Raw genomic sequence first — 26,025 nt, forward strand, 5'->3', positions numbered from 1 at the left:
ATTACTTGCTGAGTTTCCTCCCTTCCTGTTTACACAGGAAACTCCCACAAAAAAAGAGGGTGATACATCCAAATCAGTGTTTCCCTAGAAAAGCCATCCTCTTATGTCTTTAACTCCCTTTTCCTTCCTAAACATATAATTTCCTCAACCCCCTCAGACTATTCTGACAAGTGATGTTCATCATCAGCATAGCAAATCTTTTGCCTCCTCCTCCACCAGCAGCAAAAGAAGAAAGGTTATTTTAACATGTTGCATGATTTCCCTCCCTGCTGGTGTCTCCATGGAAACATCCCCCATTACTTGCAAAGATACTTTGGTGCCCTTGTTTATGTTTTGATGCATTTTCCGGTTTGTTTTTCAAGCCTGTGATGTTCATCTCAGCTTCTGCTACTGAAAAATTCCAGCCAGGAGCTTCTGCAGCTGTTTTATGGTGATGAGAATGAAAAACCCATGGTCCCTGGCTGCCAGCTTTTGTGGTCTAGCCCATCTGACCCAAATCTTTCCTGGTAGCTTAGCGAGAGAATCCTGCATTTCCAGTTTCAGTCCATTCCCCTGGACTTAGTACATGCATCTGCAGATGTTTCAAAAAGATGTGACTATATTCAGTGTACAGTGTACATTTAGTGTGCTTCAGGTGCTACAAAGAAGACATATAGAGAGAGGTGCTGGAATTGTTAAAGATAATCTTCCCTGTTCCTTCTAATCTACCCCAAACAAGGGAATCTACCAGGTATTAATACCAGTCTCAAAATGTTCACAACCACAGTAGAATCCATTATGGAGCACATAATTTGCATACAGAAGTCAATCTTTCATCTCCAGTTAAGACTAAAGGTGGCTGGTGTTGGAGGATGCTTTCTGGTTGGTTTTTGCCTGAAGAAAGTAGAGAGCTGCTCTCTGAACCAGATGGGCCAGTGGTCTGACTCAGACTATTCTAATTCTACAACAAGGGGAGATGATGTCTTTTCCTGTATTCTTTCCATGCAGTCTGTTTAGAACTTTACCTTGGAAACTGCTATTCCCTGGGCTAACCACAGGAGGCCCATACTTTCCAATGAATAATCTACAGTACTCCTTACCTGTGGTCTTCATTCCTTTTGCATCCACATCAGACTGAAGGCAGTAGGAAAAGGCCTGTACCAAATGCTGGTGTTATTGCCCACATCTCCTAATGATCCTCCTTTACTTACTTGTGGAAGCCAGTAAGCTTTCAAATTGAAAGGACTGGCAGTTCTTATATATCACATTACCTGTAAATCTCGCAGTGCTCTATTTTGTTATAGAACGCACATTCTCAAGATCCCATCTGCAGTATGTTTGGGGAAACCAGATTTTCATGCTCTTTTCAGAAATCCCAAGTTAGCAATAGCGACAACAATATATTTTTTTGGTAGCTCGATGACCTGTAGCTAGATGTCTAAGTTTAGATGATCACAAACTTTCAGGCATAAAAATATTTCCAGGAAAAATGTATCTAAGCCTGAGATTCTTATGGTGCCATCCTGTACAGTTACTAAGTCCATTGAGTTGGATCCAGCAGTGCATGAGTGGAAAGGAATATAAATTTAGCATGGTTCCCCTTGTGCAAACAGCAGCTCAACAGCTGCAGCAACACATACTGCTTTAATATAATTTTAAACAAAATTAGCAGTGTGCATATGAAGCAATGGAATGTACAACAGATGGTTCACATGAATTATTTTAATTTGGTTCTGAAGTGGTATCAGAAGAAATACCTTGTGCTGGGTCTTGCGCACACAGAAAAGATAGTGGATATACTATTACTTTTACTTAGCAGTAGACACGAAGGAATAATTTTAGCACTTCTACTTGCACAAAGACTGTTTTGCAGATGAAAACCTTCAGTGGGATCCATCCCATTGAAATTATTGAGTAAATCTGCATAGGATTGCGCTGTTGAAAAACTCTCTGGCCTTAACATGGAGAATGATATAGAAAACTTTTATCCGTGCCTTTAAGTTTATTTATAACCTTTATTGCACTTGTACATGCTTTATCTAGCAAGTGTCCCCTTTCTGAGAGTTCTCCCTGAGCATTCTGAGTATTCCCCTCTCCAGGTGCCCATAGCAGTTTTAAAATCTAACCATTCATGGCTACTATACATCTCCTCTCCATCTATAAATGGTTGTCAGGTCATTTCAGTCCCCAAGGTCTTTTTCCTTTAATACTGAGGGATAATTTTCAGTGGCTAAAATCAGTTGTTAGTTTTCTGTACAAGATAGGTATATCCCCCCAGGCTATTTTAGAGCTGGGACCTACACAGGCTAAATCATTTATCAAGCAAAGAATTTTTGATATTGAGCGTCAGTCTGATTAGCGGCTTTTTCAGAGTATCCATCTCCAGATCACCTAAAATACAAAAATGACCCAGCACCCTACATATATTTTCTAGAAGGATGTAATAAGAGACAATATAATATTAAATAATATATAATATAATATAATATTTAATGTCTCGGTAATAACACCACTGCCGAGGCAGAGCCTGGTAGTGCTGTGAAACCAACACAATCTATGGTTTAATTGACTACTGAAATTTCTTTGATAAGTGGATAACTGTCACTCTTGCTAACACACACTGGCGATTTTAATTAATACACCGGTAGAGTCCTCCACAATGAGTGGTGTATTATTTTCAACTCTCCTTCCTAATTCAAAATTGAGGCATACAATGCTTACCTAATTCTGTTCATCGATGGCTTCCTTTCCACCCATTATGGCACTTTAAAAGTATCGAACAAACCGAGTTATAACATGTTTATCTGTACTTGGGACTTCTTTGATCACATAGGATTGGAAGTGGGTAGGGGGGCCCTAATGCAAGGAGGGGGCCTTAATGTACTACAAGAAGGGAACAGTGAGTCCTTTCCCACATAAGCCTGATATTATTGAAAAGTAATAGGCTTATTGTTTTTGCCTGGACAGTAATCCCCAGTACAATCCTGTGATGAACCAAGCAATTAATATAGGAATTCTGTTGGTTACCTTGGGGTGTGAGTCTGGGGCCCTGAGAATATGGGAATGTTCATCCACTGCTTGATGCTGTCATTTCAGAGGTATCTTCCTAGACACCATCCTTCCCAAATATAATGTGAATGGGATGCAGCCTTCCATTGGCCAACGTACTCGACTGAGCAAAGGAGATATCGCCCAGGCTCGCAAGTTGTACAAATGCCCTGGTAAGTTGCTTATTGCATCTTAGTCCCAGAAGAATAAAGCTCTTGTTGCTGCCACTAACAGCAAACATGTATTTAGTGCAAGTAGCTGGAAAAAGTGTTGATACTGTATGTTGTTGTGATGCCTGGGTTCTGTTGGTGGGTCTTCAGCCTGGTCTGTGGAGAGGTGTATGGGAATGGCACTTTTGATGAGTTCATTTGGACTACACTATTGATAAGACTCTGAATGTTTGTTGTATTTATCTGTCTTTTATGGACAATTGTTTTATTGTAATTTGGAATTCCAGTAAAGGCTTGTCTACTTCTTCTTCAAGTAGCTAGAAAATGCCAGAGGCTGCACTGGAAGATGCTGCATTTGAAGTGCAATGGCTCATTTCCAGAGTGCTCTCAGTCTAAGGGCTTTACCAGACAATAAATTTATAGCATGAAAAGAAAGGGGAAAGATTGGGTTCTTATTGTAATTTGTCATAAGGGATCCATACCTACTATGAAAGGAATGTCTTCTGTTTCAAGGACATCTCCTTTTCTCAGCATTCAACCTCCAAAAGTTATCACTGGAAAAAATGCTGTTCTTTTCTGTAGAGTTTAGTGTTGATGAGCAGAGCATAAGAGCTCTCTATCGTACCTGAACCATTTATTTATATTTATATATTAGATTTGTTAAACCGCCCACCCCTGAAGGGCTCTGGGCAGTGTACAGTAGGCCAAGGACCACATTGCATCCAACGGGCCAAGAACAACATAATAACAATAAATTAAGTTAAATCAAGTTAAATTAAAACAATGGACAGAATCTATAAAAACATAAACCATAGCAGCATTAAACAAAATGACGATAATGCAAAAAGCAAGAAGCATAAAGCCTAGCGCCCGATCCCATCTAGTGACCATCACACCGGAGCTCAGTTGGCTGAACAGGGGATTTGCATAAGAACTGATCTCAACCAGGAAGGACGGTGTGGAAATTCTCCACCCCTTTCTCAGTTTCACACCCCACTAGAAGCTGCAACTTTACATATGTTGTCTTTAAACTTTTGTTGGAATGTAGATTGATTAAGTGCTCTGTCTCTTGTACTTAAATTGTGTCTTCAGTGTACCGGTGTAATTGGTTCCTGTTGCAGATGCGTTCTTGAAGGTCGATCCTCTATGAAGCCCACCCTGGCACTCTGGCTTCAAGGAATATGAGGACAGGAATGGCCTGTCACAATTTCTGATTGTGAAAGAGAAGCATCTAGCCTTGTCCCTACATAAAAATCTGTGATTATTCACCATTGCCTCCAAATGCAATGGATACAAATGTTAACAAACGGGAGGCTAAGTTAGTGAAGGCTGGCCACTAAGATACATTTATACATCTTAATATGCATTGTGGTTCCTGATATGGCTATGGCTACCCTAAACTTCAGCTCAGCCCTGATGGTAATTTAGGCTGTAGCTAGGGAGTGGCTGTGACTGAATGATATGCTTCATATGTGGAAGATTTCTGGTTTTTTACAAGGCATCTCCAGTTTAAATGATGCCAGTAGCAGCTATTTGAATGTACCTTTTTTTGACAAAGAGTCTGGAGAGCCACTGAGCTAGATGGACCAATGGTCTAGCTTGATATAAGATGACTTTTTATGAACAAAACCCTCTTGGGCCTCCAATAGCTCAAAGGTTGTTTAAAAACTTGTGGCATTGAAGTTTATTTCAGTACAAGCAATTCTGTTGAGCCAGTGTGGTGTAGTGGTTAAGAGCAGGTGGACTTTAATCTGGAGAACCGGGTTTGATTCCCCGCTTCTCCACAAGAATGGTGGAGTCTTATCTCGTGAACAAGATTTGTGTCCCCACTCCTACATTCCTACAGGGTGACCTTGGGCTAGTCTCAGTTCTTCGGAGTTCTCTCAGCCCCATCTACCTCAAAAGGTATCTGTTGCGGGGAGAGGAAGGGAAAGCAGCTTGTAAGCCCCTTTGAGTCTCCTTACAAGAGAGAAAGGGGGTCAACAAATCCAAAACTCTTTTTCATAAAATCTGGTGCCTGATTTATTGCAGCATACCATCAATAATGCAGATTTGGGTTGGTTTGCCAAGACTGAGGAGGAAGCAACTTGTAGCTACGATTTTACACATTTTATGGTTATGTATAATTGCCTACGCTAATGTTTCATGGGTATTTGCAACGTCAATAATTCGCAAAAGCTGGGAACTGAGCCTGAACGAAGAGGAGGCTGAGTCAGACCAGTGAACTCAATGTTGTTCTGAGGGGTGGTGGAGAGCCTGTTGCACTGGGTGACCTTCTGTATATAACAGCTGTTTTGTCTCCTTGTCATGTTATTACTTTGCTTATCACATCTTTACTGAAGAGATGAAAAAAAATGTTAATGTGGGAAAAAGTGGGAATGGTTCATGTGTCCATGATGAGGCATTTCCCTTGGGGAATTACAATGGAAGAAGATTCGTTGCCTCCAGTATAATGAACGGTTGTTATGGCTGGACTTAGCTGATCCTGGAATGTTCCAGCCCTTCCGTTGCATGTTATAATCCCCTTAGGGTCTGACCTCATACTCTAGTCTGAGCTCTTCCCATTGCTTTATGAATGGAAACATAACACAGGGTTTTGGAGCTGGACTGGACGGATGACTCCCATCCTTCACCAAGGTTTTGGAGATCATCCAGTCTACGCCAGGTCTGGCTCTGAAAACTCAGCAGATGTCGGAACAGAAGGCAGGGGATCAGGAGCCAAAAACAAACAGGAGTGTGTGAAACTTTTGCTTCCTGCTTGACTCCCAAGGCTTGCTCTGGCATGGAGCTTCCCAGTATCCATCCCCTATTGGATATCTGTTTCCATGGAGAAGGAAAAGCTTGTAAATAGAATGGAGTTGCGTGTTTGGGGGTTCTTTTGGGTTTTGTTTTTTTGGGTTTGTTTAAAGTAAGGAATGCATCAATTCCAGCAGCAACTTTCCTGAATGTGCAAGTTACCTAGCAGGAAGGAACTGTTGACAGGAAAATGGGTAAGAAGTGAGCAGACATAAAATGGGGCAGTGTGACTTGATGGCACAACACAAAGACGATTATTGTCAGAACTGTGCTTTGAAAGCTTTGCGCAAGGCACCTGCCTCCGTTTTTTCACTTTAATGACCATTCATTTGCCCCTTGAACATACTACCAAATTTCTCATCCCTTTCAGTTGTCTCTATGGGGATGCCACAATTCAGCTATAGCAAATTTTTGTAACGGCTGCAAAGCAGCAGGGAGGAGAAGATGTTCCGTAGAGCAATGTCACGTATCAGGCAACAGAAGATCGGGGACTTGGATTATTGCCCATAGAACATAACCATGGAGATACACTCTTAGTTACAGTTGCTTAAGCAGCATTACCCCCACCCCAATCTAACAAGGCTGCAGTAAACAAGATGTTGCCAGAAGGTGGCTTTACATGGTATGAGGATGCGACAAATGAGGGTCCCAAGTGACTCGAACTTGCTCTTTCAAAATATTGTGTGAAGCTTTAATGTCTCTCCTCAAGGAAGATTTTCTGCTTTATGAAGAAGAGGAGGAGGAGGGGGGGGAGGATTTATATCCTCCCTTTCTCTCCTGTAAGGAGACTCAAAGGGGCTTTCAGACTCCTTTCCCTTCCCTCCTCACAACAAACACCCTGTGAGGTAGGTGGGGCTGAGAGAGCTCCAAAGAACTGTGACTAGCCCAAGGTCACCCAGCTGGCATGTGTTGGAGTACACAAGCTAATCTAGTTCACCAGATAAGCCTCCACAGCTCAAGTGGCAGAGCGAGGAATCAAACCCATTTCTCCAGATTAGAGTGCACCTGCTCTTAACCATTACACCATGCTGGCTCTCCTTTAAGACTTTCAAATTAAGTGGACATTTACCAGAAAAGGCTGAAGACTGATTTCTCAAAGTGGGGTAGCCAGACCTCCAGTGGGGAGGGGAAGGGAAACATTTTGGTGAATGATATGCACCGAAACAGCACCTGGTGGGCTGTCTCCCGGCTTCCTTGTATCTAGCAAAAAAGTATATAGCTGTTAAGTAACTAGAGTTCACACAATAGAGGCTTGGGGAATGCCAAAGTGGCCAGGCTGCCAAGAATCACTTCTTCCGAATGCCAGCACTTGGGGAAGCCTGATCCTGCAGACAGGGTGGAGTATGTAACTACATTCAAAGAGGCATTACATACACAGATGATACTACTTTTGTGGTAAACCATTGGTAACTGCTATGCTGAAGTATTTACTTACCACATTCAGTCCTGGTGATATTTGACCTTGATTCTGAAGACTGAATGGTAACAAGCAAGTTGGAAAATGATTTCATTTTCTGCTGCATACTAAAAGCATTTGCTGTCTGAGGTAACGAGATTCAGCTCATGAACTTTCTTCAGTGTACTGGCCTTTTAATGAAGGTAGAATATTAGTCTTTAAACTCCAGCAGGTTTTTGGTGGGTCTCTGACAATTGGGAACCTTTGCTTTAAGAATTCTCCATTCAACCCTAGAAAGGAGGCCCCTAGAAAGGGATGGCTTCTGGCATGACAGAATATCAGAAATAGGAATGAGTAACAGTTCATTGGACTATGTTTCCACATCCAGAGCTGAGAAATGTGTGCTGCTCCCAGATAGAGAGGCATGATTGTCCCACACATTGTCTGTTATGAAGCAGGGAGCCAGGGTGAGAGGAATCATTAGTTCTGCTCTGCATCATATCCAAAGCTATTCTGTGGCTGGTTACCAGCGGGGCAGCTGCCACACGCTGGTAGCCGGAGCGGGTTGGGGCAAGAAATCTTGTCCCAATGAACTTCCTCCCTGGCATATACCAGAAGCAAAAGCACATTGTGACAAAAAAATCTTGTCCCGGTGCCCTTCCTTCCCATGGCGCGCCGAGAGAGGAATCACATTGGGGTAAAATTTCTTGTCCTGATGCGTGTCCTCTCACCTCACCTTTCTCGCTTTCCCCACAGAAACTTTTGCGCCAGAGTGGGGCAGAGCCAGCCGTTGTTCGTTGGCCTGTGAAAACTTACATTAAACTCCCAAGCTTTCCTATATTGTTTTACGCTGAACGATTAAAGTACTGGATGAATTAAGGCTACAGACTGTGAAGAGCAGGTTTGGCAAGAACAGCTGTGTTTTATTAATTACAAAAACCTGGCTTCACTCACATATTCCCGATACAGCAGTTGAGCTACCTGGGTTCACTTCTTTCCGGCAGGACAGAAGCAGTATAGATTCTGGGAAGCAGAAAGGAGGGGGATTAAGTCTCTATGTGAGCAAGAGCTTGTGCACAAATGCAAGCATCACAGGGGGTCACTGCTCAAAGGATTTGGAAAGTATGACTATTAGATGCAGACCCATATATCTGCCACGGGAGTTTAGTGTGGTTATCATCATTGCGGTATACATTCCACCTGATGCTAAGGCTGCCATAGCTTTGAGCTCTCTGTATAACATTGTTGAAAACCAGTCTCAAGAGAGGTATTCGACAAGCCAAGATGAGTTATAAGAGAAAAATTGAGGATTATTTTAATAATAACAACATGAGGCAGGTGTGGCAGGGGATTCAACAAATTACCAATCATAAACCAACCAATGACATCTCTGTAGATGGGGATTCTTCGCTGGCAGAGGAGCTAAATCACTTTTTTGCCCGCTTTGAAACAGGTCTATCAGAAGGAGATGACACACAGCCACTAGGTGATTGCAGCTCCCACCTCACTGTGGAGGAACATGAGGTGAGGCAAGTTTTGAGGGCTGTGAATCCAAGGAAGGCTGCTGGACCGGATGGTATTCCCGGTCGGGTGTTAAAGGAATGCGCTAACCAACTGGCTGGTGTTTTTACTGGGATCTTTAATCGATCTTTATCCCAGTCCACCATCCCATCTTGTTTGAAAGCTTCCACCATTGTTCCACTACCAAAGAGATTTCCTGCTGACAATCTTCAGGATTATAGACCAGTGGCACTCACCCCCATCATCATGAAGTGTTTTGAAAAACTGGTCCATAGGCATATTAGTTCTTGCCTTCCAGATACATTTGATAAACATCAGTTCGCATATCAGACTAAGAGATCTACGGAGGACGCCATTGCCATTAGCCTCCACACTGCTTTGACGCATCTGGAACATCAGGGGAATTATGTGCGAATGCTCTTTGCGGACTTTAGTTCCGCATTTAATACAATCTCGCCACAAAGACTGGTGACAAAACTTGTGGATCTTGGACTCTCACATTCAATCTGTTTGTGGATTAGGGACTTCTTGTCTGGACGTTCCCAGAGGGTTAGACTGGGAAATCGGGTTTCCTCAGTTCTTACTCTAAATATGGGAACGCCACAGGGCTGTGTGTTGAGTCCTTTACTGTTCACCCTTTATACATATGACTGTACTCCTGTCTATCATAGTAACACCATTATCAAATTTGCTGATGACACAACGGTGGTGGGGCTCATCTCTGGAGGGGATGAGTCTGCCTATCGGAATGAAGTGGACCGACTGCTCTCATGGTGCAGGGAAAATAACCTGGTTCTTAACACTAACAAGACAAAGGAGCTCATAGTGGATTATAGAAGGAATAGCTCAGAAATTCAGCCCTTGACTATAAATGGAGATCAAGTGGAGCGGGTGGCTAGTTTTAAATTTCTGGGCGTTATGATTAAAGAGGACTTGACCTGGGGCGTACAGACTGCCGCGGTGGTTAAGAAAGCCCAGCAAAGACTGTACTTTCTGAGACTTTTAAGGAAGCAACAACTGGATGAAAAACTTCTGGTGTCCTTTTACCGCTGTGCTATAGAGAGTGTCCTAACCTACTGCATCTGTGTATGGTTCTCCAGTTGCACAGTGGCGAATAGGAAGGCGCTCCAAAGGGTGATCACTACTGCACAAAGGAAGAAATCTATAATTCCCGAAGCCTAAATAAAGCCCAAAATATTCTGAGGGACCCGTCTCATCCATCACACTCTCTTTTTAAACTGTTACCATCTGGCAGACGATACAGGGCCCTCAGAACTAGGACAAAGAGGCTTAGAGACAGCTTCTACTCTAGAGCTGTGGCTATGCTAAACTCCGCTGCTTCATATTGATGTATTTGGGGCTGTGTAGGGATGGGTGGAGGAAGGGGAAAGTGAGGATGATGTATGAGTCTGAAATTGTGTGCATCGAGGAATGCTGCTGTTAATTTCATTGTGCGTGCACAATGACAATAAAATGCTTATGCTTATGCTTATACTGTCAGTTGTGGTGCAGCAGAAGAGAAAATAGTATGCTTCCATATATTTTTTAAAGTCCTGAATGAATATGAAAATTATCCATTTTGAAATGTTGCTGGGGTGTTGTGTGGTTTCTGGGCTGTAAATGCTGTCTTTGTCAAAACCATTATTCTGTGCATATTAAAACATGGCTCGGCAGGTGCGGGGAGCAGGAACCCACCAGGGGAGGAATCTTCAGGCTGCTTTGCCAATGAGGTGGGAAGCAGCAGTGAGGTTCAGCAGGCGGGGGTACAGGAACCCAGCAGGGGTAGGAATCTTCAGGTTGCCAAGGCAGGAGGCGGTGGCAGCAGTGAGTCTTGGCTGACAGGGGGAGCAGGAGGATGAGAGGGAGTCCACAGCCAGCCGCAGATGGCCAATGCACCCACAGCCAGCCACCCCCGATGTGGCAGAGTCAGGCGATGCCCCACACCCAGTCTCTTCAAGGAGAAGGAGGGGCAGCAAAAGGTGAACAGATGTGGGAGGCAGCAGAACAAGGTAGGCATTAGGACCCAAGCAGACAAAGAAGGTCCAGTATGTGTCAGATGCAGTGGTGGGATTCAGCAGGTTCGCACCACTTCGGCAGAACCAGTTGTTAAAATGGTGCTTGTAAACAACCGGTTGTTAAATTATTTGAATCCCACCACTGGGCTGATGAATATACAACCTCATTTTAATCTTTCAGTGGAAAAGAGTATATATGTCCACCAGATTGGCCGTCATAGCTCTGATTATAAACATAGTATACATTGCTGATTCAGAGGTCAATGCTACCACAGAGTAGAATTTGGAAACACAATTTTCTGAGAAACTGACCACTTTTCGGTATTATTTGAACTGCACTGCAGTTTTGAGCAAAGCATGTGTCCTTGCTTAAAATGTTAAGCAATCAAAGACAATTTAAAAATAGCGTTTTGCAAAAGCACTTCATCTCAGCCTGCTATGATTGAAAAAAAGTTTCTCATTAGGATTAACTTCCATATTTTAAAAACTACTCCTTGAAGAGTGAGAGGGAACATCTTTAATGTTAAAAGTAATTACCGTGATGGTGTAAGTAGACCCAAGACTATTTTCCTTGAAGCGGGAAAGGGAACATTTTTAATGTTAAAAGTAATCATGATGGTGTAAGTAGACCCAAGACTATTTTTTAAATTTTGTTTACAGACTGCATTGGATCCAGCCGGCTTCTCCATTCTCTCTCATCTAATTGTACTCCTCTCAGCAGCTGCCATTCCACATAGCTTTTGTCAGTGTAGGTCTTATCATCTTCAGCACAGCTTCTTGGGTGGTCAAGGGGGACTCTCTCCTCGCTTTTCAATGACGGAAAAGCTGGTTGAATCCAGGTCAAAATGTTTCGTCTTCCTTTATCACTCGACCCAGTGAATTAAACAAAAACAGAAGTCTAGTACTGGGGGATCCAGAATCCTCTTAAAAAGCAGTTAGGTATGATATGGGTTAGGACTGTGGCACTGAAAATGAATGTGTGTGTTGATGCTTCCTCTACACACGCACACCCCAGCTGCTTTAAGGTCCAGTAGGGACAAATGCAGGCACAATATGGATATCTGTTCTGTTTTTCCTACCAGGACTTTAAGCAGTCTGGGAAAAATTCCCCGGGGGGAGGGGGGTGATGACAGGGAAAGAATTATACATATTTTGCAGCAACACAGTCCTGATCCATTTGTCTCCCCCTCCCTTACACATGCAGACCTCTAATCACAGAATTTGACTGTCATGTGTAGTCTGGCCTTACAGACACATTTTTTACTCCTTTTCTTTTTCTCTCTTTCATTCCCATAGCACAGAGTGGCAAATTGCAGTACTGCTGTCAAAGCTCTGCTTGTGACCTGAGTTCGATCCCAGCAGAAGTTGGCTTCAGATAGTCAACTCAAGGTTGACTCACCTTTCCATCCTTCTGAGGTCCCAGAGAGGCTTCCAGGTGGCGTGAAGAGGCTTGCAAAGAGAAAAGGCTTCCCTGCTGCTGAGAACCCTCTATGTGGCTCTCAAGACTTACACCACCTTTTGGGTGGCGTGAGTCTAAATTAACTGCTGCTGGCGTAGGCCAGCGAATGGCCAGGAGGGAGCCAACTGAAGTTGACTCCTCCCCCAGCGGAGGTGCAGGGATGCTGGCACAGCATCCTGCACCAAATCCTACCACCAGGGAGGGTAGCAGCGACTGCACACCGGCACTTTCACCCCTCTGCCGGGGTAAGCGTCCCCAGGGAGGGTAACTCTGCTGGAGTACCCACGCACCACTCCCACAGGTGGATTCCTCCCACTTTGGATGGGGGTCGATAGCCTGCCTAATAAACATTATGATGTGATATCATCCCATGGGTCAGTAACGACTCAGTGCTTGCACAGGGGGACTACCTTTACCTTTTACCTTCATCCCTTTCTGTAGATTGACTGGCCTCATTATAAAGGGCCATAGGCCTGCCCTCCTCACACTTAGCTGGATTGCCAGCTGGCCAGAGGCCAGTTACCAGGAGAAGGTTTTTATCTGACAGTTGAGGGAATAGGTGAGAAGTTGGTTTTTATTTATTGTTTAGTGTCCCTTTCACGAATGGAGTGACTTTGTGAGACTGAACGTTCTCCTCTGATTTCAGCTGGCTTGATTGTTATACTGTTTGGACCCTTTGCTCTGATTCCTGAGAGATCAGGGATTTTGGCAAGTCTAGAAGCTTTGAAATTTGTGGTACGTTGGAGAGCAGATAGCCGTATCATGGAAGGATTGACTTTGTTATACGTGTTGCCTTTGACATGTAATGGCGGGAAATTCAATTAAGATGATCCTCAGTGTGCTAAATCTCAAACCCAGTACTCAAATTCTGTTCTTTTTCTACGATTGTCTAGAATCATAGAATATGCCTGGTACTGGATCAAAGGCAAGAGATCCGACACTTATTCCATCTTTCATCGAAGCCTTTTTGAGTCTTGCTAGAAACACTTATGAGGAAGGATATCTTGACATAGAGTCAACCTCTATATACAGAGGATCATGTCGCCTCTATTGTGATCATAGCTTGATCCAGCTTTGGCATCATAGGGAAATGACACCGTGGCTGGATCAAAGTAGGGAAATGGAAGGCACTTGCTTCCAAAATGAACCAACAGACTGGGAAGCTTTTGATCGCATTTAGAGGCATGGCTAGGACTGGGACTGGGAAGAGTGGGTAGGGGAGAGGAGTGCTGCTTTTAAGGGGACTTTGCTGCAAAAGGAGGGAAAGAGGGAAAGACAAGAACAGGAGAGAACGTGAAAACTCTTGCAACGTTCAGAACGGCTGCGCTAAAGTTGCAACAACCATCACTGTGGCAACATGGTATCGGGTCTGGTTTCCATAGCTACCTTCACAACTGCAGAACATGCTGTAGATATTTTTCCGGGGGGAAGGGTTGATCAGAAGCTGGGCTTGTCTTGAATGAGCCCGTTTCAGTGGGCAAAACAACAGGGAAGGAATTACGGTTTCCTCTGGCAATCAGGATGGTGGTGGTTCAGGAGACTGAGCAGGTCTGTGCAGGATACTCTGTAATCCCCCCCCCCCCAATACACACAAAGACATGTTCAAATGCCTCAGTTGGGATTTGCCATGGAATTTAGTTTTGTGAGAATGTCTGCCTCCTTTTAAAAAAACATTTCTAGTCCTTAAGAGTTTTGAAGATAGAAGTCCCCATGCCAAAATGGGGTCAGCCAGGTCATAGGGTTTCATGGCCACCTGTAACTCTCTGTTCTTCCTTTTGATTACCAGAAGAAATGAGGTACATTTCAATGTGTTGATTTTATTAGTTTACATACTTTGTTCAGGTGGTGAGATTCAGCTTTTCTTGTTGCCCAATTTGTCATATCTTGGCACAGAATTTTGCAGCCCCGCTTATAGGAGCTTCCTCCTGAGCACTATGTTGTCTAACCAGGTGGAGAAGTGTCCTGGAAAAGCACAGGTACCTCCCCCCTCACTGCAGGAGGACAGTCCATCCCATGCCTGGACAATGGACGCCTCCCTGAAGCTGGAGGCATCCGGCTGTGCTGGAAGGTGTTACTTGCAAAGATAACAAAGGATCGGCTTTTTTTTACAGCTGCTTTAACTTGTTTCTTTCCTATGTACTTTTTTCCCCCTTTCAGCTTGTGGAGAAACCCTGCAAGACAGTCAAGGGAATTTCTCTTCACCTGAGTTTCCCAATGGATATTCTGCACACATGCACTGCATCTGGAGAATATCTGTCACTCCAGGGGAAAAGGTATTTGTGACTCCAAACAGCCAGTTTTGCTATCCAGCTGCCCCACCATCCCTGCCCCTTCCCATCTCTATTCTCCTTTCCTGCTGTCATCCTTTTATTTCTTTCTTTGTCCCTTCCCTTTCTTCCCTTCCCACCATCTCTCCTAGGGCTGATTCATATGACCATCTTCCTTACATGATAATTGCCATTATCATGCATAGGCTAGGTTGTGTGAAAAACACCATCACAGATGTTGTGGGATTGAGTCATCTTGTCCTTTGAACTCAAGATCTACCAGTAGAAGGCAGTATTGGACATGGTAAGATTTTATCATCTAACAACTAGAGTTTTAGCTAGTTGTGTGAACCGAGTCTTGCTCTGCTTTTACTTCCATTCTCTCCCAGGATCTCAGCTTTCAGTGTTGCCTTGTTAGGGCTGCTTCAGAGACAGTGTGGCAGAGAAAAGCAGGAAAAAGAAGGACATGCACTCTTCTAAATGTTGGATCACTATACTTTTGTAATGTTGGAAAGCCTGTATCAGATGCAGAGAAGGTTCCTTGTTTGCATGTCACATGTTTACTGTCTTACAAAGATCTTGCATTTCCGAGTAGGGGAATAAGATGATGGAAGTTAAACCACTTCTGAGATCCCCTTTTGATCAGACTTGTAAATAATAACCAGGTCTTCTTGCAGTCCCTAATGACTTCCACCACACTGTGCCTTCCATTTGAACTTCTCTTTGAAGTGCAAGCTTGTCTCTGTTCTGACTGCTCTGGATAATGTGTGTTCTCTGTGGAGAAGGACCCACATCTGCATGTCAGGCACCTTCTGGAGCTGGACTTGGGCATGGAGATTTGGGACCATCTCTAGACTAACATGCTAAATGGCTGCCAGCATGGAAGAGCTTTGCTGTTAGGCTCAGTTTGGGCTGAGGAATGTCTGCAATCTGAATGGTTTCCATAAATACAAAACAACACTTGCGATTGCAACAATCAGAATTTGGTTTCAGCTGTTTTTCATTGTGTGCTTGTGGAACTGTTTTAAAATTGAAAGGTCTAAATTAATTTCAAAAGATGCAGTGCAGCCCCAGATGAATGATGTGGAATAGTCAAGCAAGTGCCCAGGCTGAGTTCCTTCCATCTTCTTTGCTGATGGTAGCAATGCTTGCAGCATCTGGATAAAATGAGGAGGGGCTGTGCCTCAGTGGAAGAACATGTGCTTTGCATGTAAAAGGTCCCGGGTTCACATTCCTGGTGCCTCCATTTAAAGGGCCGAGGTGATGGGAAAGACTTGCTCCCTGAGATCCCGATGTCAAAGTGATCAATGCAAAGCTAGGTGGACTAGGTGTACGGTAGCTTCATATGTTCAGGGCTCTTTTGGATCAGCTCCTTTTCTTGCAACCGCAGTTCAGGAATTTACCAGGTGAAGCTTCTGAGACTAAGCGATTTAGTAGAGGAGCCCTCGATGGCAGGTATGCCAGAAAGCTGTAGCAGCCTTTGCATTCCTTTGGATGGCTACACAGCCAGCGAGGATTGGGATTTCTTCCAGGTCTGGCTTCCTCACCTAGAAATAAGCAGACTGAGCTAGCAACTGCCAACATTTCTCTGGAGCTGCCTGTATTCTGAGGAAAGAGGGAGCGATATAGCCAAGTGACACTATTTTAGGACAAGCCAGGGCCTGGTTCCTGCTGTGTTAAATGCTGTGTTTTCTTCATTGCTGATTTTCAGATCATTTTTTTCAAATGCTTAGTATTGTCAGAAGACATTACTGAGTCACGTGGACTGAAGGGTCTGAAGGCAGTTTCAAATGGTCATAGTACATTTAACACAGCATGGCAGAGGCCGTGGCTCAGTGGTGGAGCTTCAACTTTGCATTCAAAGGTCCCAACTTTAAGGTCTGGTATCTCCAATTAGCAGGAACTAATAGGTGATACAGAAGATCTTTTTGAGACATCGGAGAGTCACGGTCAATCAGAGTAGACAATGCTGGCCTTGATAGACCAGTTGTTTGAGTCAGAATGAGGCAGCTTAATGTGTGCATCTTTGTGGATTGCCAGGAGCTGGGGAAGAACTCTGCTGAGCCGTGGGGCAGGGAAAGATATCACTCTTTCTGCTTCTTGTGTGAACTGAGTTCCTCCCACAGAAGAGAGAGAGCCCTTCACCCTCTTCCCACTGCAGCAACTTGACCAACATGGCCATTAGCAAATGCAAATCCCTCAACTCCAGGAATAAACTTTCCCTGGTGTTGGAAAGAATTCCGGCAGGGAAGGGAGGGTGGGAAAGATCCTATGACCTTTATGTCTGTGGATTGCTGGAGCCAGCCCTCTGTATCTTTGTGGGCGTTTTATTCAGGTTAACGAGGTAAGCAACGGTGGAAAACCAAACAAGGACTAAGGAATCCTTCTGTGCTCCAGAACAGACCTTGATCTGTTCAGCAATATTCATGCTTTTCTTCTCAGACATTAAGGATAGAAACATGTATTGTTGTTTTCGTTATTATAAACAAATGCTAAAATTCTCTGGAAGGCATATTGGTCCCCCAGTTCCACTCTGTATATATACAAAATATATGTATTCTCTTCCATAAGTCAGGCAATAAACTTTGGACTACCACCGTTATTTGGCTACTACCATCAAATCAAGCGGAGGATGAAGGAATTTGAACATTCGCAGAACATGTTTAAGTGATAGTTGAATGTCTGTTTATTCACCACGGTGCAATTTTCTGCTTGCTTCCCAGATTAGGTTGAACTTTACATCGCTGGATCTGTACCGAAGTCGGTTATGCTGGTATGATTACGTGGAGGTGAGAGACGGGTTCTGGAGAAAGGCCAGTTTGCGAGGTAACCAGCAGGATTGCATCTGTGTGCAAAAATGGCCAGGCTGTGGTGTGCGTCTAGATCTCATAGAGCCGTAGGTTATAACACTGGAAGAGGCTCTCAAGTTTATCCTCTCTGACCTCCAGTGAAATGCCACTCACTGATCTCCCTCCAGTCAATAGGGGCAGATTGAACTCTTTAACCCATCTATCCTGGAAGCTGAGGGCAGCATTATCCCTTCCTACCCCAATTTGTCCTGACAACAACTCAGTGAGGGATGATGAACATCTGTCGGGAGTGCTTTGATGGTGTGTTCCTGCATGGCAGGGGGTTGGACTTGATGGCCCTTGTGGTCTCTTCCAACTTTATGATTCTATGATTCTATATAGAAGTTTAGTCTGAGAGTTAGTAACTCATAGTTTCTAGTGAAATTCATGGCTGAGTGTGGATTTGATCCCTAGTCTTCCTGGTCTTAGTCCAACGCTGCCCAACACTAAAGATTTATTTTAATTGATATTTTACCCTTCTTACTATTTGAGGAGAGGCCTCCTCAATATTTTCCTCCCCTTTGAATTGCAGATAAATATTGAGACAATATGAAAGTCCCTTTTGGCAGTCTTGCCTCCTTTAATTCATTCACCCCTGGCCATTTCTGTGGTCTCCTTGACAGTGTGTTAGACTTAAATTTATTGAATGGCATTTCGTTGTTTCATTACCTCATGCAGGTGAAACTACAGTTTTACTGTTCTGTAAGAAATTATTTGAGCAGCAGCTGTTAAAATGGGATGGGTGTATGTGTTTCGCTAAAATGTGTCATTCTGAATTATATGTCATCTGTATGTCCTCTATATGTGGGCAATTATTCTCATGTAAAGCAGTTATGTAAAGGCAATCATTCTCATGTAAAGCAGAACTAAGCAACCCCCAAGGCATGTGCTAAACAGCAACATATGAGATCGTTTTGCTCAGTGTGCAAGGATAGTTCTCTGCCCAAGCAATCAGAGCAAGACCTTGAGATGCTGGCAGCTTTGCTGGGGCAGGTGGTGTGAGAGAAGGCCTGGCTTGTGCCTGTCATTGCTGCCTCCAGCTGGATCAAGGGTGCACCTCTGGGGTTCTGGTTGTTGTGTTGAGGCTCAGCCTGCTCCCAGTGTGTACAGCTCTTGTCCCTCCCTGCCCCGCACTTTTCTTGCTGCACACCATCACCTTCACAGGTGAACGTTGCATTTTTTGGCATTTGTGCCACATAGAGAAATGGTTCCTTTGGAGGGTGGACTCTGGTATGAAGTCCCTCCCCTCCCCAAAAACCTACCACCCCAAGTTCCACCCTCAAATCTCCTGGAGCTGGCAACCCTAGGAAAGGCTCAGGAGGACCTGAGATACATATGACTCTGCATGGTAGGAAAGAAATGCTATTCTGCCACTCATCAGTAAAAGCACTTAGAGATGCAAAAGACACATCCAAGAAGGCATGTGGTTTTTCTCCAGGTAGGTTCTGTGGGAATAAGCTCCCGGAGTCTATCCTCTCCAGTGACAGCCGCCTTTGGATAGAATTTCGCAGCAGCAGCAACTGGGTCGGCAAAGGCTTCTTTGCAGTCTATGAAGGTACTGTTTTTTTCCTACTCAACCTGAGTGGTTAAAGTGTAAGCATGAAGAGGACACAGACTAAGTGAGAAAACCCTATAAATTACTTCGAAGCCAGAATCATATTTTTAGATTCCCACCTCATACAACACATTTGAATAACTGGCTCAGGTTTCTATGTACAAGGCAACCAAGCTCTTAGGGTTTTTCTAGGGCTGGCAGGTTATGTATTGTGGCTTGACCTTCCTAAAGATTCAGAGTTGAGCAATGTGAGGTAGTCTACATAAATACATTGTAGCATGTCAAAATTTATTCTGGCTGCCCCAAATCAAATCATAGCAAGGGGGGAAAGCACCCCGTGCACCGGTGCGTCCTCTGCCCTCATCCCACCCTGGAACGCCCCCACCCTGGAATGCCCCCACCACGCCCCCAGAACGTCCTCACCACACCCCCACAGGAGCACGCGTCCGATGTGTTGCGTACCCCCCCGCCCCTTGGAGCTCCGCCTACACGACACACACAATTGAACTGTTACAGACTGGTTGAGGATTGTGATCTGTCATGACTGCTTTGACGTGTTCTCTCTAGTTTTATCTGTAATAGTGGGAATGGAGATGAGACAATTCTTTCTTTGCCCATCTTGTGCATCAGCTTCTGTCTCTCAGATAACACAGAACAGTTGCAATGGCTCCCTCCTGTGGACTGACCTGTGTTTTCAAACTGAGATGGATAACTACATAGAAGTTCTACCTTTGCAGATACTGAAAGGGCAGTATCCTGTTTACATATCCCACCATCTCACCGAGACCTGATGTAGGTTCTGTGTGTCATCTCAAGGGGAAATTTCTTGTAATATGCCTCAAGCTAGCTATGTAGGGTTCTCCTGTCTTAAGTGGTCGCCCTTTCAGAAGTAAGCAGACCTTTTCCAAATAGAAACACAAGATTTTGGGGTAGGATGTGCCTATTATGCATTTATTTTCTCCTTTCAGCAATCTGTGGGGGAGATATGAAGAAAGACAATGGGCATATCCAGTCTCCCAACTATCCTGATGACTACCGGCCAAATAAAGCGTGCACCTGGAAGATTACGGTTTCAGAGGGCTTCCACGTGGGCCTTGCTTTCCAGGCGTTTGAGGTACCAAATTACCAGCACTTCAGCTATTCATTTGTAATTTCAAAATCAACCTGATCCATAGGCTTTTGACACCTAGTTAGCAAGGCTGGCAAGGTGACAGATTGTTTACATCCTTTGCAGTCTGTTTTCAGACTTAGTTATGGGATTGAAATAGCCATGGTCAACCTGGTGGATGTAGGCAGAAGGTGACATGAGAGACTGCTGTTCAGCCCTTGACTTTGACTTGTGGGGTCTCACAGGACTCTATTACGTGCCCTGTGCTTTTCAATATCTACATGAAGCTGCTGTATCATCCAGATATCATCCAGATATTTGAGCTGGGTTGTCACCAATTAGTAAACGACATTTAGCTCTGCCTCACTGTTCTGCAGAGACCGTAGAAACACTGAATCAGTTCCTGGAGGAGATTTTGGCATGGATGTGTCAAATAAACTGAAGTTTAATCTCTGGTCAACAAAAGGTCTGACTCAGGACTTTAGGAGCCACATGTTGTGGACAGAACTGTACTTCCCTTGAAGAAACAGGTCTGTGATTTGGGGTACTTGGGACCCAGGCTTACTGCTGGGTAGACTGGTTGCAACGGTGCCCAGGAGAGCCTTTTGCCAGCTTTGACTGACTAGCCAGCTACAGCTTTTTCTGGGTAGAAAAGATCTGGCCATTGTGGTATATGCTAGATTAGATTATTGCAATGCACTCCTTGAAAATTGTTTGGAAACTTCAATTGATGCCGAATGCTTCAGCCAGGATTGTGTTGAAAGTAGGTCATAGAGACCATATCACATCCTCCCTTTCTCCCCCACTCATACAGATTGAGCGTCATGACAGCTGTGCTTATGACTACTTGGAGATACGGGATGGTAACTCAGAGACAAGCAATCTGATTGGGAGGTACTGTGGTTATGATAAGCCTGATGACATCAAAAGTACTTCCAACAAGTTGTGGATGAAGTTTGTATCTGATGGGTCCATTAACAAAGCTGGCTTTGCTGTCAACTTCTTCAAAGGTAGTGTTCTCTCTCTCTCTCTCTCTCTCTCTCTCTCTCTCTCTCTCATACTACATTGAGCTTAGAAGATAATAGCAAGATTTCAGTTTTGGGTGTTCTTGGGTCAAACTGCTGATAAATGCCACAGCCCTAGAAAGTTGAGTCTCAATGCTTGTCTGGCAAAGAGAGAGAGTGGATTTAAGTGTTAGCATCTACCTTGTACAATTGGGATGATTTCAGTGGACCAAACTCAGTTATCCAAACTGAGACAGAATATCCTTGCTTTAAAGCTAAGTTTGCCTGAAAGGTATCTGGACAACACATTGTGCAGTCTTCCTCTTATGACTGAGCAAGTGGTCCAGCTGTTGTATGTGTTCCAGTTAAGACCACTAGGAGGCAGTCATCACAAGGTAAAGATTGTTTATAAGTTGAACAGAGAAAAGCACTATTCTTACCCTAGAATTGGTTTCTTTTCTCTCCACAGAAGTTTTTGATAATGGTCATCCTTTCCTTCCTCACAGGACTGCAAAGTTAGACCCTCTCGCCCTTTCTTTTTCTCAATAACCTCCTCTGCGATCTGCATATATGTATATATATATATTTTAGATGGGAAAATAAATTAAAATCACATGTTAAGACACCTCCTGTTTTTTGTCCCTTTTTAGAAGTGGATGAATGCTCCAGACCAAACAATGGTGGATGTGAGCAACGCTGTGTGAACACTCTGGGCAGCTACAAGTGTGCTTGTGACCCTGGTTATGAGTTGGCCTCAGACAAGCGCCGGTGTGAGGGTGAGTATCTTGAAAAGGAACTTGCTCATCCCTGCAATGTGCCTCCTTCTGCCTGCGGCTGCTGCTAACCCAGCAAGGCAGAAAATTGTTTGCTCCCAGGTTGTAGTGGTGTACAGAGGTAGCTTTGGAGCCTGAGACTGTTGGGTTTTCTGTCATGCAGCTGCCTGTGGCGGGTTCCTCACCAAACTGAATGGCTCCATTACAAGCCCTGGGTGGCCAAAAGAATACCCACCCAACAAGAACTGCATCTGGCAACTAGTGGCACCAACACAGTACCGTATATCCCTGCAGTTTGACTTCTTTGAGACCGAGGGTAACGATGTGAGTACTTGTCTTTAAAATGTCACACTTTAATCTCCTCTCCTGGAGGTCTGGCTATCTATCATTTTTGTCTCTTCATGTCTCCAAGGAAAACAGAGTGAATACATAGTTCCCTTCTTCATCTTGTCTTTGCAAAATCCCTCTATTTGTGTGTGTGAGTATGAGAGAGAGAGACAGCCTAAGGTCTCTTGAATTGTGCACTGCCTAGGACACAGAAGCAGAGGGTGCTTGTGAACTTTATGTTGCTTTCTGAAACCGAGGAAGGAAATACGTAACTGCACTGCCTGAGAAAGAAAGCGCTACAGCCTTGGGGCAGCCACCAAAAAGGCTGTGCTGCATTCCTGAATCAAGATAGTTGCTTTATGAGTAGTGATTACTGATAAGTGATGAGTGGTTAAAAGCAGAATGTAGAAGTGGATTGTTTCATTGTGTCAATGTAGAAATTATTTTTCTGTTCTCTAAACCAGAAGTATAGACACAAAGTATTGTTGAAGGCTTTCATGGCCAGAATCACTGGGGTGTTGTGTGGTTTCCAGGCTGTATGGCTGTGTTCTAGTAGCATTTTCTGCTGATGTTTTGCTTGCATCTGTGACATCAGATCCTCTGAAGAGGCCAGCCACAGATGCAGGCGAAACATCAGGAGAAAATGCTTCTAGAACATGGCCATACAGCCCGGAAACCACACAACACTCCAGTATAGACACAGTTCCCATGAGGTGCTTTCTGCCTTACAAATCATAATGTTTGGGGATGTCTTGCATGAAATACCTGCTTCAGATGCAGAACAGACTGTTCTGGCGACTTCTGTTTGTCCTTGCCCTACAAAGTCTGCTGAATTGCCGGTGTCTGTCTTCCTCCAGGTATGTAAGTATGACTTCGTAGAAGTGCGCAGCGGGCTCACTGCTGAAGCCAAACTACATGGCAAATTCTGTGGGGCAGAAAAGCCTGATGTGATCACCTCCCAGTACAACAACATGCGTATAGAGTTCAAGTCGGACAACACTGTCTCCAAGAAAGGCTTCAAGGCTCATTTCTTCTCAGGTAGAGCTGCTCTGCTCATTTGAAGCATGGATGTTTCTCTCTGCCCTGCTCCCCAGTGCCTTTCATTCCAGCACTAATCTTTTCATTCACTCGTCTGTGCTTAGAGAGTGCAGTCCCTAATTCCACCCAGTATGGAGCTTTGTTTCTCTTACTTGGTTGCCTTCCCTGGGGAAAGGCAGTTGCCTTGCACTGGACAGTAAATTACCAGTAAGTAACAGTAATAATAATAAGAGTTCATTTTTATACCCCCACTCTTCTCCACCTTTAAGGGACCTCAAAGTGGCTTACAATCACTTTTCCTTCCCCTGCCCACAACAGACACCTTGTGAGGTAGGTAGGGCTGAGAGAGTTCTGAGAGAACTGTTACTAGCCAAAGGTCACCCAGCTGGCTTCATGTGTAGGGATGGGGAATCGAACCTGGTTCTTCAGATTAGAGTCCATCCCTCTTAACCACTGCACCATTCTTCTGTGCTTTCAAACTGGGTGCAGATCTTCTTAAGCCTTAACAGAGCTGCCCTAGTTTACATCAGCTGAGAGAATCTGGCCCAAATGCTAACCAGAATCACAAAAGAATCCCTAGTTTGAAAAATTATTTTAAATCTGTTAGCAGTGGTGGGATCCAAACATTTTAATAACAGGTTCCGATGAGGGTGGGATTCAAACAGTGGTGCCGCCGCACGCACACACCTCCAGTCACTATTGGGCAGGGAGGTTGCTTTAGTAACCCCTTCTTGGCACTCAGAAAAAAATTAGTAACCACTTCTAGAGAAGTGGTGAGAACAGGTTGGATCCCACCTCTACCTGTAAGCATTCCATACATGTGATCAAATACTACTAATGGCCGGAGACATTTCTCTGCCATTGTTGTGTGTGCAGCTCCAAATGAATAAATTCACGAGTCATCAGCAGTAAGACTTCTTTTGCTGGTAACCCTCCAGTGACAAGAAGATACTTGTTGCCTAAAGTATTCATTAACCCTAGTGGGTTTCATATTGAGTACTGTCCATTTACTATAGATCGTATGGGGGCAGGTTACGTTGTAGAGCTATAATTTCTGCTGTTCTCCAAACCAAGGGAGTTTAGGATAGGTGTACATTCCTGACAGGAATAAATCTACATTAGACATCCTTTTAAAAAAATTTGCTAGCAAGTCACAGCTGATTTATGGCGACCCTGAAGGGTTTTCAGAGCAAGAGACATGGGAAAGTGGGTTGCCATTGCCTGCCTCTGCCTCATGACCCTCGTTTTCTTTGGAGGTCTCCCATCCAAATACTAGGCAGGGTCAGGGCTGAGGGTGTACGACTGGCCCAAAGTTACTGTCTGTAACCAGCATTAGATATTTTCAGAAAGTGGCAATATTCCCTGATCCTGAATATATTGGCTCTAATACAGCTAAATTTATTTATAATTTAGTTTCACTGCTTTTAGTGGGACAGTGGATTGAGTTTACATAGAAACTTCAGTGGAAGTTTTTATTTCTAATTAAGTACGTTTAGGAATGAGCCAGAAGAATGCTTAAACATTTTTGTTCATCCTTAGTGTTGATGTCCTTCAGTTTCTTCAGCAAAGCAAAGAGAGAGAAAGAGAGCAAAGCCCAAAAGGTCAGAGCAAAGTATACTTTAATAAGTATTTTACCTGAGGAAACAATCTTCTGCCCGTTAGGGACTGTCAGAAACTCTGTTTGGAATGAGATCTCTTCAGATATTTTGCACATAGTTCTGTCCCAACAGCCACATGTCTCATTCATACTTTCCGATTAGGATAGTCATGAGTAGTCAAATTCTCTTTCATTTCTGTTACATTTTTGGCAGCTTGTAGATAAAACACCTTCCATTCCTTGGTGGACAGTTATCATTCATAACCATTTTGTGAGAAATCAGTCACTGACTTTATTAACGTTATAAAAATTTGCTCTGTTTTGTTTTTAAGCCAATGGCATCTGTCAACATTTAGCTAGGAGACTGCAGGAAACGAGTATGGTTTACCAACTACCACCTATTTCGAAAGATTGGTTGCACATCTCATGTGGACATTGACTTAAACAACATTGCCATGAATTGGGAAGCTCATATAATCTGAGTGGCTGGCTTGCCACTCAATTCTAAAGCAGCCACTTATGATGTTACAGTTGGCAGAAGGCAGTGGTGTCAGAGGAGGTGACAGGCATAGTTTGTCCCTCTCATTGGCTCACATATCAGTGCTCCCTGGGTCCAAAATGAGCTCTGCAGGCATTGCTGTGGAAACTTGCCTTGGAGTGGATCTCGCTGGGGTCAGTGTGGAAGAAGGCATCAAAAAACTTTGGGTCACCCCTGGCTGATATCTCTGTAAATGGGAACAGCCACAAAGCTCTGCATCTCTTCACGATAAATTAACACTAGGTAAGGGATGTGATTGTTAAGATATTTAGCCAAGATTTCTTAGCTAACACATGTTAGAGCTCTCATTCAGAGGGGCCCCAACACGTATGAAGATTGCCTCTTGACCATAACAAGGCTCAGACTTATCAAGTGGCTAGCCTATCAGTGTAAGCTTTTTATGTAGGTTGGTTATAATGTTTCCACTGATCTATATTAAAATAATACCTTTTGCTATCTGGCTGTCAAAAGGATCTATGCAAAATAGTCAGTTTGCATAGTAGGAAGCTGGGGGTGGGGGCTAAACAAGGAATTTGAGATAATTCGATCTCCATAGTAATTCCCCGGGTTGAAGCAGCCAATAGT

The 26,025-nt window shown here is 44.0% G+C and overlaps 1 protein-coding gene across 3 annotated transcripts in view; it reads left to right on the forward strand.

Annotated features, from left to right (window-relative positions):
* BMP1 (bone morphogenetic protein 1) overlaps nucleotides 1-26,025 on the forward strand; it is a 128,902-nt gene that overhangs the window by 88,551 nt on the left and 14,326 nt on the right. For all 3 annotated transcript variants that reach the window (XM_048512358.1, XM_048512359.1, XM_048512360.1), the window contains 9 exons: nucleotides 3,076-3,200; nucleotides 14,542-14,657; nucleotides 17,375-17,477; nucleotides 18,939-19,055; nucleotides 20,024-20,169; nucleotides 20,978-21,173; nucleotides 21,818-21,943; nucleotides 22,104-22,264; nucleotides 23,125-23,305. In XM_048512358.1, the coding sequence (XP_048368315.1) occupies nucleotides 3,076-3,200; nucleotides 14,542-14,657; nucleotides 17,375-17,477; nucleotides 18,939-19,055; nucleotides 20,024-20,169; nucleotides 20,978-21,173; nucleotides 21,818-21,943; nucleotides 22,104-22,264; nucleotides 23,125-23,305 (1,271 nt within the window). The remainder of the gene's footprint in view (nucleotides 1-3,075; nucleotides 3,201-14,541; nucleotides 14,658-17,374; nucleotides 17,478-18,938; nucleotides 19,056-20,023; nucleotides 20,170-20,977; nucleotides 21,174-21,817; nucleotides 21,944-22,103; nucleotides 22,265-23,124; nucleotides 23,306-26,025) is intronic.

The sequence above is a fragment of the Sphaerodactylus townsendi genome, linkage group LG12 (assembly GCF_021028975.2).
Source record: "Sphaerodactylus townsendi isolate TG3544 linkage group LG12, MPM_Stown_v2.3, whole genome shotgun sequence".
Taxonomy (NCBI): Eukaryota; Metazoa; Chordata; class Lepidosauria; order Squamata; family Sphaerodactylidae; genus Sphaerodactylus; species Sphaerodactylus townsendi.